This window comes from Capra hircus, chromosome 3 (genome assembly GCF_001704415.2).
Source record: "Capra hircus breed San Clemente chromosome 3, ASM170441v1, whole genome shotgun sequence".
NCBI classification, from domain to species: domain Eukaryota; kingdom Metazoa; phylum Chordata; class Mammalia; order Artiodactyla; family Bovidae; genus Capra; species Capra hircus.
The window spans coordinates 105,772,103-105,786,791 of NC_030810.1; the positions used below are offsets into that span (position 1 = coordinate 105,772,103).

Genomic DNA, 14,689 nt, shown 5'->3' on the forward strand with positions numbered 1-14,689 from the left:
TAACCGCACCACTACCATCAGCAGGGGTGAGGGTCCTCCCCTGCCTGCCCTCTGGCGCTCCTTCCAGCCCCTCCCTAAGACTCCCCTACTGTCTCCCCACCTCAGGGTTCTCAGCGCCCTCCCTTCACAGTGGCCCACCCCTCCTGAGGCACCATGTGGCTATGTGGTTGGTGGTGGGGTGGGCATTTCTGGGGGATGGGTTGAGGGGCCAGCCCTGAGCCAGCGGTGCCTGTGCACCCTTGGGTGAGCCCCGGCCAGAGGCGCAGAGGGCTCCCCGGGAGAAGGCAGCTCTGGGGCTGACTGCCTGACTCCACCCCTGGGCTCTGTTTAAAAAAGAAGGGGAGAGAGAAGCAGAGCCTGAGACAGACAGGGAGAAGAATAAGAGGGAGAAAGCAACATCGTTCCTTGCATTTCCTGAGTTCCTGGCATGCACCGCCCTGTGCGCTGTCCCCGACCGAAGGCTCGTGTTTCTCGCGCACAAAGCAGGGCACGCACCCCTGACGCGTCTAGAGGAGACCCCCAGGCTGCCCTCTCCACGCTCAAAACATCTTCACAGATGCTTGTTTTGTCTTGAAAATGAATGTAAATTTTACTTTCTAGTCTAGAGTAAACCTATTTTCTCTAATATAAAAATAGAGGAATTTCCTCCATATCTGTTAAAATCAAGTCTTGCTCCCAGAAGGCAGGCCTGTGGCTCCCCAGGTGCCCTCTTCATCAGCACAGGGCCTGCACCCCCAGTGAGGGAAGCAGACACTGGGCTGTCTCATTCAATGCACAACACTCTTCAAAGCAGGCGCTGGCCCCATTTCACGGGGGTGGGCACCAAGGCTTGCAGAACCACCTGCCCAAGGCCACACAGCCAGTAAAGGCCGGAGCTGGACTCCTAAGCCCATGCCCTTTAATGGTTCATCAGGTCGGCTCTCTCTGAAACAGAAAACAGAGCCACAGGGACCCACAAAGGGACAAAGACAGAGCAGGAGGAATGGAAACAAAGAACGAGACAGAGAGAGAAAGAGTCAGAGGCGGGAGCACATCAAAAGATGGAGAAGGAAGAAAAGAGAGAGAGAATCTGAGAGAAGACAGAGCAGAGACGTCACGCTACACCTGACAGACGTGAGGAAAATGGCTCAGAGGGTGCTGGGGGGCGTGGGCTGAGTGGGCAGCCCCAGCTGACAGCTACCTTGGTGCCCTCCTACCTTGCTGCCTTCCTCCTTCCCCGGGTTTGTGTGAGAGGATGTGGGTTTATCTGCGTGTGCACATGGGTGAGGGGCTTCACGGGGCAGGTGTGCACACGTGTGGGCGTGGGGTGTGCAGCTGCAGGCGGGGGCGGGGTCTGCGCGCGGCCCACCTCGATGATGTCAGCGTTGGTGCGGCTCTCGTGCGGCTCGTTGTACTCCGTGTACTTGAGCAGCACCTTGTCCATGTCCGTGCTGGCGTACTGGAACAGCTTGTTGGAGTGGTTGAAGATGATGAGCGCGATCTCGCAGTCACAGAGCACGCTTAGCTCGTACGCCTTCTTCATCAGCCCGAACTTCCGCTTGGTGAACGTCACCTGTAGATGGGTGGGTGGGCGGCCAGGTATGGCTCAGCCAAGGGCTGCCCAGAAGTCCCACCCGTAGGCCGCTGGACATAGCCCCTGCCTCAGGGTAACACAGCCCTGTTCTTAGGAGCCCCTGTCTGGGGAAGGAACAGGTCAGCACCTCTCTGCCAACACATGGCCAAGACACAGCCCGGAGCCAATTCACTGACGGCAAAGAAGTCAGATGGACAGAACTCCACATCTCTGGGCTGGAGGCTATGAAGAGGTTAAGGAAGGAGAAGACAAGAGCTTCCAGGCTCTTCCCTGGGGACTGGAGGAGGGGAGGGATTCATCCTGTGAAAGGGGAAGTGCCTGGGCATGTTCTGAGGCCTGCATGCTGAATATGGGAGGAACACAGGTCTGCCTGGCCGCAGCAGCAGGTGAGTCCTAGGGTTCTAGGACACAAGACTCTAAGAGATGCAGGGAGATGGGGGTTCCTCTTTTCCCAACTCAGCCCTTGCCCTTCCATAACAGACTCTAGAGCCCCCTTATTCCAGGAAGTCTTTTTGGAGTGGCTAGAAGGAGTGGAGGCAGACGCCAGCTCCCTGCCCACAACCACTCTGTGGGGCTCCAGGATGCCCTCACCTGTCGGTTCCGCTCATCGGTGATTCGCTGGATCTGAATCTTTTTCCTCCCCATCTTTTCTGGGGATCCTCAGTGCCAGGAAAGGGAGGGGGTTGCTGGGTGGCGGGCTCAGCACACCTTACACTGTGCTCATGAACGGTCTTGCACCAGCGCTCAGTTCATGGTCTGCAGGACACCTTCTGCACAGCCTCCTGGGTGGGGAGGGTTACAAGAGGACTGTCAGCCGAGGCAACCCGCAGCCCAGCTCCCTGGGCACCCCGGCCAGGCTCACAGCACCCCTGTGAGAGGCTGGCAGCATCTGAGCCCCATCCACAAACCGAGGAAATGGTGGCAACGAGGCGATGGCACGCCACAGCCAAGCACGAGCTACAATTCACTCAGGCCCAGGACTCTGCTAAAGGCTTTTCCCACACCATCACAGCTGCCCTCAGGTTTTAGGTCAGACAGAATACACTCAGAAAGCTCCCTGACTTCCAAGGGTCTGGGTCTTAGAGAATGCCTCAGGCCTTCCTTTCTTCCCAGAGCTCTCCCAGAACAGACACCTGGGCTCCCCAGCTGCCCCACTGGCCAAGGATGGCAGTTCCCGTATGGAGCCTGGTGCAGAGAATGGGCCGAGTGAACACAGGCCAAGAGTGTGAACAGCTCACACGGGGTACCTGCTACCAGAACGCCAGCGTGTCTGCGCCCCTGGCTCAAGAGCATGCCACTGCAGGTCCAGAGCAGTGGGGCGCACACCTGGCTCGGAGCCCTGCAGCCTGCAGACCCAGAGCAGGGCTCCGGCGGCAGAAGCCCCCTCCCCCTCACCCGGGGCGCCTGGACACCAATCTGTTCTGCTCAGTGGGCCTTGGCCTGAATTTCAGGCTTGAAGAAAGGATTCTGCTGCTTTAAACAAACAAACAAACAAACCCTCTAGACCACAAGTCTGTGATTTTTTCTTTAAAAAGCTAAATCATAAGTATTTCAGGCATCACAGGCCATAGTCTCCATTGTAACTACTCAACTCTGCCAGTGCAGCGTGAATGCAGCTGTGGAAACACAATTAAAGGAATGCGTGTGGCAGTGCCCCGATAAAGCTAGATTTCTAAGAAAGGGCGGCATGGCCAGATTTGGCCCATGGGTCGTAGTCTACACACTCCTGCTCTAGAGGAATGGGCCGTGTCTAGAACCCAAGTTCAGACTAAGAGCAGTGCCCCCCAAACTTGCTCAACTCCAAGCAGCAGAGAAAATATAAGATGAGTGCCATACAGGAAAGAGGCTGCTGGCAGCCAGGGGACACAGGCGCCAGGTAGAGGGACCCCCGTCTCTGTGCACGTACAAACCCATCACGGCCCACTGCTCGAAGAGCTCCAGTTCCAGAGCCGGGAGGGGAAACAGAGCCCCACACTGAACAACATGAGGTAATGGGTGGTTGGAGGCACAGAGATGGCAGCCATGCTCGAGCCAGAAAAGGTGCATGCTGGGGGTGGACAGCGCTCTAAGAGGCCAACCGGTGGGTGGGGGTGGGCGCGGCGGGGAAAGGAAGGGCCCAGGATGGAGGCACAAGATGACCCCAGGGCCCTTCCGGCTCTGTGATTCCAGAGATGGAGCAGTGGGGGACAGTGGCAGGGGGCCCGTGCCTCCTAAAGCCACTCTGAAAGGGTCCTGGGAGGAGTCCCGGCCACGTGCCAGCCCTCCTCCAGAGTTCCCCTTCCGCAGAGGCCCTGCGGGAGAGCTCACCAGTGTCCAGGGGGGTGGGCTCTCACCTCCCCCACCCAACCCGGACAGAGGTGTCATTGGAACCCCCTCCCCAGCCCCCATTTCAGTGGTTGCTGAGTTTCTCTGGAGCCTTTACATATCCACTCAACTGTGGCCCCCTGGGTTCCACAGCAGATGCCGAAAGTTCAGCCTTGGCCACAGAGGGGAGCAGAGAGGGCCGGCAGGGACTCTGTGGACTTGGAAGGAGCCAGGAATATCCCTCCCCACTCTCTCCCACTACCAGGACTTTCCCTCAGGCCTTCCCTAGCTCAGTTAGCTGGAAGAGCACTTCTGCTGAGTTCAGGTATCTCTCGAAAATAATGTAGCTCCCTCTCCACTCCAGGAAGGACCCTCCACCTCTCCCTCTCTCTTCCCAGGGAGAAATCCCCAAACACTCTTCCCCGGTTTCCTACCCTCAGGGTGCTCCATGGGCCCTGGGCCTTCTACTGTCCACCTTCATGCATGCCCTAGGACATCACCAGCAACAGCCCAGTCAACCCTGAGCTAGCTGAGCCGACATCGGGGCCCAGAACCAGCTCCAGCCATCCCATCCCTTGCCTGTGACCCCAACCTCTGCCAAACACTGTAAAGGCTCTACTCCAAGGATTTCAGCTCCTCTGCCTTCCAGTGCAACCCAAAGGCTGTATTTTCCAGAATTTCAGTGGTATGGGCTTGGCAGGGAAATACTGAGGGCAAGGGAGGGCTTTCTTAAAATTTAATTATTCAAGAAGTGGGCTTTTAAAACAGGACTCTCTGATCTAGCTTTGAAAACCCCAATCCAGACTGGTAAATGCAGTCACCATAACCCTCCTCTGGCTTACAGCATCCACCTCTGTCCCTCTCCTAGTTTTACTATCTCATTCTTGCCACCTTTTGTTCACCAGCAAATTTCTGCTGAGATATAACCACTCTCAGCTTATGGCCCATGCTCTCTTTGCTCTCATGATCCTCAGAAAAGTCATTCCTACAATCTAACTTCTTTCCTTAGGTCCTCCCCAAATTACTGACTCTCACAGTATTCTAATCTTTTCTTTCTAGCACTTATTGTGAGTGAGTGAGAGTGTGTGTGTGTGTGTGTGTGAGTGAGTGAGTGAGTGTGTGTGTGTGTGTGTGTAAGTCGCTCAGTTGTGTATGACTCTTTGCGACCCCATGGACTATACAGTCCATGGAATTCTCCAGGCCAGAATACTGGAGTGGGGAGCCGTTCCCTTCTCCAGGGGATCTTGCCAACCCAGGGATGGAACCCAGGTCCTCCCCATTGCAGGCGGATTCTTTACCAGCTGACCCACCAGGGAAGCCCAAGAATGCCGCAGTGGGTAGCCTATCCCTTCTTCAGCGGATCTCAACCCAGGGATCAAACTGAGGTCTCCCGCATTGCGAGCGGAGTCTTCACCAGCTGAGCCACCACGGAACCCTATCATGAATGTAAATAATCATAATTCCATGCTTCTGTTTAATGCCTAGCCCCCCTACAGGACTGAAGCGTTATGAGGGCAGGAACCATGTCTGTATTCTTCACCACTCTATCCCCTGTGAAGAGGAGCTCACAGAGGAGAGATGTCTGTTGAAAGGAAGGAAGGGCTGTTTTATTGCCGTGGCCCTGAGAGAAGTTCTTCCTGAGGTATAACTTCTGTTAGTCCTGCTGCAGGACCAGCTCCCCTCAGTCTGTGCTCTGTGGAAATACAATTCTTCCTCTCCCAGCTGCACCAATAGCCTGCCTGTTTGGACACCATCTACCCTCCGACCACCCCTGCCACTTTAGTCCTCAACCCTCCCTACCCTCAGGTTGGTTGGTACAGAGGGTGAGACTCTGAAGTCTTCTAAGGAGCAGCCCTGAACACATGGAGATGGAGAGGATGGGGTTGCTCAGGCAACTGTCGCCTGGCAACCAGCTCCCTGGCTGATCTCCTACGCCCCCCCCCACCCCCGCCTCATGCTGGGGGAGCTGGGATGCAAGAGGGAGCAGGACTGAGAAGACAGGGAAGGCACCGAGGCCCACTGAGCCTTGGCTGACAGAGGAAGGAGAGCCGGGTAAACAGGCCAGGCCTCAGCCACCCCCAGTCCCTGCCAAGGCAGTCCAAGGCACTTTCGTAACTCCAGGTTCCTGTCTCCCCTTCCCCATCGCCACTACCACCTCTGTGCTACCTGCCCAAGGAGAAGATGCCCCCGCTTTGGGCAGTCCTTCTTCCTATCTCACCAGGAGGCTCCCATAAAGCAGGCTCAGTCTGTACTCCTCTTTCCCCTTCTGCTATCCATCCATTCTGCGTTGCTGCAGTCTTAGAAAGCTTGGGGGCAAGAACATGAACTCAGCCCTTACTTTGGTAAAAGGGCTGGCTGGGGCCTGGGTGGGCACGATGAACCCTCAACTGACCCTATCCAAGGTACGGAGGCCTACCTTGTCCAAGCTTCCCTCCTAGCCAATTAGGGAAATTTTAATGAACACCTGGATCTCCTTAATCAGCCCTCTGCCTAATTACCTAACCAACTGCCAGGAGCCAGAGGCCTGAGCATCTGTTATCCAGATGTGAGCCTTTTCTTCCTCGCCCAGCCCAGCCCCATTCCTCTTCCCCTCTCTAGTCACTCCTCCTCTAGGAAGCCCTCCCAGATGATCTGGCTTTTGGCTGCTTCTCCTGGAGGCCAAAGGCTTGGGAGGGTGGAGAGCTGCTATGCAGACAGGGGGTTGTCCAGGACGGCCTTTCTGCTCCGATGGCCCCAGGGCCGAATCATTCCTGACCTCAGGGCACAGCTATGACTTCGGCTGGCAGCATTGCTGTCACTGAAAGTCCCCCCTCAAAGGCTCCAGCTGACTCTGACTCACCTACTCTGGGTAGTGCTGGGAGGACAGGACTGGGGAGTAATGGGAGCAGACAGAGAGAGGGCCTCACCCCATGGAGGCAGAAGGAGTGACGGACGAGGGGGATGGCAGCTGAGCTGAGGGAGGGAGGCAGGCGAGGACCCACTGTGGAGAAGGGTGGCTGCAGAGAAGCCTTTGCTAGTGGAGTGTAAAGAGGACAGGAGGCTTCTCTCACAACACTCTTGACAAGGAGGAGAGGCTGAGGGAGGGGACCAGACACGGTGGGGTTCCAGGAGGACCCCACGGACAACCAGTTTTCTCTGCTGGGCCACAGACCCAACAGGAATATGTGGGTTGTACTGACAAGCAAAGGAGGTGCAAATAATATATGTGTACCCTAAAGGGGGTCTTGGTTTGGAGGGGGCATAGGAGAAGTAACAGGCCCCTGCCTCCCCCAGTGTAACACCTCTTGGTACCTGAGCAATATTCAAACCATTCTCGGGTTTCAGAATGATGCTATCTCAGTTCCTGTGTGAGGGTGGCCTGGGGCCAGATGGAGGAGTGGGGGGAGCGGTCAGGGCAGCCTCTCGGAGCTGGCTGCCGTTGCAGCAGGGCTGCCCTTCCTGGGGGAGCTGCAGGACAGGCACCTCCCAAAGGTAACCCCCACCTCCTCTCTCCTGGTGCTGTCGGGGGACCACCTACCTCCCCGCTCCCCTTCTACCCAGATCCATCCTCCGTCCCAGTGGCCCAGAGGCTCGGAGGCACTGCAGAGCATCTGCTTTCAGAGCTGCCACACCGGCGCAAGTCAAAATGGAGCAGCTGCCCAGAGAGGCTGAGTGAGCAGCCCCCGTCACAGAGCAACGGGCTTCAGCCCCTGCTCTTCCACAGTGAGAAAGGCAACTCTCATAAAGCAGGCCCTTCCATCCCTTCCTCCCAGGCTGCTCAGGGCTGCAGGCTGTGGACTGGAGAGGAAGGCAAGAGGCGCTGGAGACAGCTGTCATCCCTCCTCCCGCCCCTTCCCTGTGGCTGGGCTGCAGGGCATGAAATAAGCAGCAGGCGCTGGGGGAGGGGGTGACAATCCAATCCACCTGTCACCCCCACAGTCAGGCGGCCTCAAGCAGCCTGCTCACTAACAAGGGAGGAGGCGTGGGTGAGGCAGACAGAGAGGGGGGTGGCAAAGGGGGACAGACGCACAGACGCAGGGAAAGAGACACAGAAAAAGAAGCAGAGCCAAGCAGAAGGCAGAGTGAGGGGCAGAGGTGGACAGAGACAGACAGGGCCAGAGGAGAGCGAGAGGCAGGAGACCAGAGGCAAAGATTCAGAGAGAGGCAGGCCGAGAACAAGGGGCAGGCTCAACAGCTGCTCGCAGCGCCCTGACGTAGGCTGGGCATGGGGGCATAACTCGACAGGACTCTATCCCCGCCCCAAAACCCTGCAGTCCCGCCAAGAGACAGACAAGGGCAGGGCAGGGAGAGCCAGGGAAAACTTCAGGGGCCAGAACTGGGCCCAGACCTGGCCTGGGACAGAGCATCTCGGCTCTTGGGGCTCTGGCTAGGTCTAGGCTTTAGGGCAGGCAGGCAGTGAGAGCAGGTGGATGGAGGTAAGCGTAAGGCCCAGGAGCCCTCTCAACACCCTGGGCACTGCCTCCATTCCTGCCCCACTCCAGGGCTCACAACCTTCCAAGCCACTCTCTCTAAGCACAGACACAGGCTGGGTGGGGACTCTGCAAGACGGGTGGGAAGGTGAGCTCAGGGACCACTGAGAGGTGGGGCCCAGGCAGGAGTCTTGGGGTTTGCAGCCTCAGGGGTATGCACAGCCCTTTCTTCACAAACGCTGTACTAGTGCTGGAGTTGGGGGCATTCCCCTCCCCTCAAAGTCTGGGCCAAGGCAGGGCCCCTCTTCCTGACCCTGCACAGTCCAACTCTCACACGCCCAGCCAGCTCCCCACCCACTGCTCCCTGGCTCCTCTCTGCTCTCCATTCTCTCTGCCCCTCCCACGCACTTGCCCTGGAGTCCTAGGGTCTGCTCTCAAAGGCACAGGCCAGACCCATCCCCATCCTCCTCCTCCTCCCTTCAACGTACTGTTTGGCAGGCTCACTCCCCAAACCCCTGGTTCCCACCATCGTCCCCTCCCTCGGGGACTCCCCTCCCCCAGCCCAGCAGCCTCAGGGCTGGGCAGGGGCTATTTTTAGTCTGGGCACTGAGCTAATTTTAACTCACCGACAGGGGACCTGGGGGCGGGCTCTCAGGCTGGGGGGGAGGGAGAGAAGGACCAGTCCAAGAAAGCTGGACGTGGGGCGTGGGGCGGGGGTGGGGGGTGGTCTTAGGTCCCAGGTGCCCTAAGTGGAGGCAAGCACTGCAGCCCCATTTGAAGGCACAGGAATCGACCTGCCAAGAGGAGCACCTAGTGTGGGGAGCAGGGCTAGGGGCCCTCCCTCCAGCTTCCGCTGGACAACTCTCCCAAGCCCCACCCTAGGCTTCCCGCCCTCTTCTCCTTGGCAGGTCTCCTGGGATGGGCCCTCCTGCTCTCTGCCCAGGAGATGCCTCTCTCGTGAGGGTCTGTCTCCTGAGCCTCCCCCACTGCTTCCCCACCCAGCTTGTCCTTCCTGTAGTCTAGCTCTCATCCTTCCTGTAGCAGCTCAGAGGCCCAAAGGCTCCCTACAGAGGCAGCCACCGACCCCCACCCCCAGCCTCTAGCACTTCCCACCCAGCTCTGGCCTTCCATCAGTGGCCTCTGGGCTGGCTCCCAGGACCCACCCTAGTCCCTGTGCTGCTGACCTCAGAAATAACGGGGGGGGGGGGGGGAGGTGGTAACAGGAGATTGAGTCCTCGTAGAAAAGGGAGAGGTTGAGGAAGGGCAATGAACAGCCCGAGGAAATACCGGGACTGTGGGTAGGGATTCTGGGCGCTTGGGTTCAAGCCCCTGCCCTGGCCAAACTCACTGTGTGAACCTGAAAAAGTCACTGCCCCCTCCAGGGTTCACCCCCCTCCCCCTGCCAGTACAATGGGTAGGTGGCATGGACCAGGTACCCTAGTGCCCTTCCAGCCTAGACATTCTATTCCTATGCTCTTTATAGAGCCCCAAAGAAAGGCAGATCAGGACTCTCGTGACACCATGGAGAGGTGACAGAGGAGGTGGCCCGCTTACGTGCTGTCCTCCAGCTTAGGAGGGGAGGGCAACGTGGAGGCCAGGAGAGAGGAGGCACAGGCCTGACGAAGAGGGGGTGCTTTCGGAACAATAACCTCCACAACAGATGGCCAAGGCTTGACAGAGGCTCATGGTAGGTCAGGGCAGGTGCCACGCGGGGCACACAGGCCCCGGGGGCAGAGGTTCTGCCAAACAAATCCCCTCACACACACAGAATGCTATCCGACCCAGGGCTTGGGAACCTGCTTCCGGTTAGAGCAGTGACTGACCCAAGGTCACTGTCATGGTCATCAGAGGGGCCAGCTCTGGCAGCCGAGCTGGAGCCTCGCTTCATGCTCTAGCTAGCAGGCTGACCAGTAATGACTCGCTCCTGCTCATCTGCATGGGCGTTTGCATAGCACATCTGATCTTATTCCATCAACTTCTACTTCCCATTCCAGGACCTGGGACACCCCCACCCAGCATCCCTAGGCACTTAGGGACCCCAAGTGGAGTTCCTGGCACCTCAGATCGCCCATCTCATCCTTCTCCAGAAAATATCCCTCACTTATCCAGTGGTACTGTCTAGAGCTCTCAGTCCAACAGGGTCCTCCACTCTTGTCTAGGTCCCCTGTCCAGGAAGGGATGTGAGGGGAGAAGGTGTAATTACGAGCAACAATTGAGCACCGGAGCTAGAGGAATTTTATGAGAATGATGAGGTGAAGTGTGATCCTTCCACAACAGCCTGGGGCTCCTCCGGAGAAGAGCCCTAGTCCCCTCTTTAGCAACGAGGTCAGGGCAGCGGTAGGAGAGGGGTGGACCGTCCTTTACTTCTATTTCTGTCTCCATGTCTAAATTCCACTCTCAAGAGTGCAAAGTGAGAGGAAACAGCCTAGTACAGTGTGCAAGATAGATGTTAAGACTACAGAGAGGACTTTCCAGAGCTGTCTTTGAACTCACAGACATCTCTGGGGCTAAAATTTGCTTTGTTAGACGTTACTCGACCAAGCATGGGCAGCTGGTAACACTTGGAAGGGGATGATGGCCACAGCATTAGAGTCCAACCACGGGAGCTAGAAGACGGCCGATCCGTTGCCTACCTTGAAGAGGTCAAACTGACCTCTGTTTGTCCAGTTATAATACCTACGCTTCCAGCCATACCCCCTGAAAGAATGAAGTCAAGCAGTGGTCTCCTATCCCAGGAAATTATTCCTGCTATCTAACCACCATCCCTCCCACTGCAGCCAACCCTTCCCTGGCAACCCACGCTCATCCACTCATCTTGATCAGAGTGGTGGCGGGGGGCCCCTGGCCAGCGAGGCCTCGGCTGAGGAGAGGTGGGGCGGTTGGAACGGTTAGTGTGTCACCTTCCACCTCCCCACCCAACTTCCCTCTGGGGTCTCAGGAGACAGAAGTGAAAGTGGCAGCTGGGGCCTTGGGGGCGGGTCAGCTTGAGAGCCGTTGGGGTGAGCATAATGACACCAATGCTGGGTCTGGGCTGCCTGCCATTGCAGCAGGTGGGCTGATGGTTAGATCAGGAGAGGGACTGCCCATGGAAATGAGGGCTTGGGAAAACTATGATGTGTGGGCCCCCTGGCCAAAGGAAGAGCAAGCTGAAGAGGAAAAAGTGGAGAAAAGCAGGCAGTACAGTCTCAGAAGGGCACCCTGGTTTGTTCCCTTGTTTAAAGCAGCAGGGTCCTTTTTTTCCCCATCCACAGAACAGGGGCAAGGCTGCTCAGGCTGAAGCAGATGAAGGGATTGCATGTCCTGACTGCTGGGACTTGAGAGCAAGGAGAGCAGGGAGGGGCCTGAGGCCGGGCCCTCACACTGGACGCTCCAATTCCAAAGGAAGGGGAGGCAGTGGAGGAGAATGCAAAGTGCTCACCTACTATTACGGCCAGCAGCCCCACCCCAAAGAGGCCAATCCAATCAGGGAGAGCAAATCCTCCTAGAGACATCATGACCTCGGGAAGCCACCGAGGATTTAAAGGGGCCGCTTGGGGTGGCAGCTGGATCTCCTTCTGACTCGAAGGACAGTCCTCTAAGCCCCTGGCAAGGGAGGGCAGCAGTGCGGCTGCGTGGGCCTGCCGAGGCGGCCAGCCAGGCAGCTCTTACAGGATTAGCTTGCTGCTTTCAGGAAAGGTGCCAGGTGAGGCTAAGATGCCCAGCCAGATGGAGCACCCCGCACCCCCATGGGCAGACAGTGGCGGGGGGCAGGGGAAGTACCTGCACAGATCTATGCAAACACTTGCCCCCAGATTTGATCCACGCCCTTCACCAATACGCAGTTTCTCACTCTTTCTTGAAGATACTGTACAAAGACCCCTCTGATTACTGACAGTGAGGATCCCTGCATACCCAGCTTTCTCTGCCATTTCTATCATCAAGAGCTACCCTCCGTCTAAGGAGGAAGTCCAGTCTATTGTCTCCTCTCAATCCTTCAGCTACACTTTACAACCAGGGCCCCACCCCAGCGAGCAGGTGAGGAGGCCAAGAGGTTCCTCCTCTCTGCTCCCTGTCAGCTCCCCACCCTCTGGGCTGACAGGTGGGGGAGACAAGAGGGAACAGCTGGGCCAGGACACCTGTCCCCACCCATTCAGCCTGGGCCCCACGGGGTATGCACAGAGGAGTCAGCAGAGAGGGGCAGGCAGCTGTGGGGGGTGGAGGGAAGGGGCTCAGCGGCCCAGAGATGTGACTGGGAAGGCCTGAGGCAACACTCTCAAAACCAGCCCTTCCTCCAGGTCTGCCCCCAACCGTCAAAACACACAGGCTCTAAAGGTCTGAGGTCATCTGCCCCATCCCCTCACCTCCGTGCTACTTGATCCAACTGGAGCGGGGAGACTCCACAAAGAGACCAACCCTCCTCTCCCCACCCACACCCACTCCTGCAGTCGGTCTTCCCTTGAGGTCTGAGCATCAGCTCTCTCTTACTCCTCCTCATTCTCCCAACCCTCAATCCCAAGTATTTGCTGGCAGGGGTGGGGGCAGGGAAATCATGAGAGATAAGTAAGCAGCCAGAGGGATCTGCTAACACTCTGGGGTGAAATGAGGAGGGGACAGTTCTGAGACAAGGAGATGGCTGGACGGGGAGGGCAGAGCTGGGCTCAGCTTCCCAAGCCCACCCCTGGGTCTTCTCGGGGCCCTCTGCAGCCCCCCTCACATCAAGTTCCTGCCTGGGACACAGTGTGCCCCTGCCCTACCTTCTGGACCATGGCCTTAGCAGGCAGGTCCAGGGCCAGGCTGAAGCTGACGTCTGGAAGAAAGGATACAGCCACTTTCCAAGCACCCACTCTGTGTTGAGTACCACACATTTTCCCATGGAACCTTTTAACCTTTTTTTTTTCCCCAGGGGAGGCATCTCTGTTTCACAGAAATGGAAACCAACTCAGAGATGGGCAGGGACTTGCACAAGGTCACCAGGAGTAAGTGGCAGAGGTGGGCTGACTGCTGGGCACAGCGCTTCCCTGCACAGCTTGGACTGAGTGCAGGCAGGGTCTCCCTTCCCAGGAGCAACAGCACATTCCTTCCGTGGCAGGTTCCCTACCATCAGGCTCAAGTCAGCCACGCCTCTCAGCCTTCGCACAAGCCCAGGACTCTCCTGGCTCAGATCTCTCCTGATCTAGTCTCTCTCCTCAGCCTTCTCATACGGCGGCTTTAGAGAGCACTAGCCAGTACCCAGGAGGGGTCTGAGTGACATCTATTCCTGCTTACATGTCCCTGCTTGGGGACCTTACCCCATGACAGTCCATCAGAAGACCTTCTCAGGGCACCAAAGCATGTCCCCCACCCCCCACCTGCCACCAGATCCTCATCCTCTGCCTTCCTGTCAGGGAATCCTACTGGACTGGTCCTTCCCTTCAGTGTATCTTCCTCCTACCCCCAGGTCTCCCTGGGCCTTCCTTTCCACTGCCCTTCCTGCGGGCAGGATCCTTCCCTTAATCTCAGACAAAAGCCCTTAGCAACTCCTAACTGGGAAAACTTGAGCAAGTCACTTAAATCTCTTACTCAGTCTCCCTAGTTACAAAGCAAACGACAAACGAAACAGTGTGTGAGAAATAAATGAATCTTCCTATGTTTCCATGCCCAGCACAGAGCTTGGCACACAGGGAAACAACAAATGCAAGTTTCCTTCCTCCAGTCCCCAGGGATCTCAAAAGTTTTAGCTTTTGGTCTCCAAAGCATATTGGAAAACAGAGTGAGTGGGGTACTGCCTGAGGGTAAAGTGCTCTTGACCACGGAGCAAAACAAGCTCCCTCTCTATATGCTTCCTGGGCCTTTCTAACTCCTCAGGGAGTGGCCAGAGCACCACGCCAAGGTCAGTGACCAGGCCTAGAGCCTGGAACCTCCTGGGAGGCTGGGAGGGTGAGTTTAAGTGAGTAAATATGGTCCCGCCTGGGTGAGGCCAGCAACAGGCCAGAGCTCCAGACAAGTCCCTCTCTTCCCAGCCTACAACCCAGGGGAGAGAGACCAAACAGGAGGCGCAACTGTCATCCCCCAGTCCCAAGCTCTCAGGGTCTCGTGCAGAGTCAGCGAACACATCGCCCACATCCACCCTATAGAAATCAGCCAGAAGCATGGCTAGGCCCCCCAGGAAGGGGAGGTTGTGGACACAGCCTCGAGAAAAGGGAAAATCAGATGCAAAGGGCCCTGGGGATCGCCCAGGCTAGGGGTCAGCCCCGAGATGCCTGAGGGCTCAGATGTAACCTTGATACCTTGGACTGGCCTTGTTTATCTGGGTGAGTGAGGAGTGCGACAGAGACCAGTGACAAACCACCCAAAGACCCAGGTGCTCTGCTCACCCAAGGCTAGGTGAAACTCCCGTACATCTGCAAAGTGGACTCACCCAAGGACATGTGGGTAGCATGAGGGG

The 14,689-nt window shown here is 57.2% G+C and overlaps 1 protein-coding gene across 5 annotated transcripts in view; it reads right to left on the reverse strand.

The window, feature by feature from the left end:
• The window catches only part of MEF2D (myocyte enhancer factor 2D), a 32,908-nt gene that overhangs the window by 13,894 nt on the left and 4,325 nt on the right, over positions 1-14,689 (reverse strand). For 4 of the 5 annotated variants that reach the window (XM_018039411.1, XM_018039422.1, XM_018039401.1 and 1 more), the window contains exons 2-3: positions 2,165-2,355; positions 1,349-1,552 (exon numbers count right to left, since the gene is read on the reverse strand). In XM_018039411.1, coding sequence (XP_017894900.1) covers positions 1,349-1,552; positions 2,165-2,218 — 258 coding nt within the window. In that variant the 5' untranslated portion in view covers positions 2,219-2,355. 5 annotated transcript variants of the gene reach the window in all.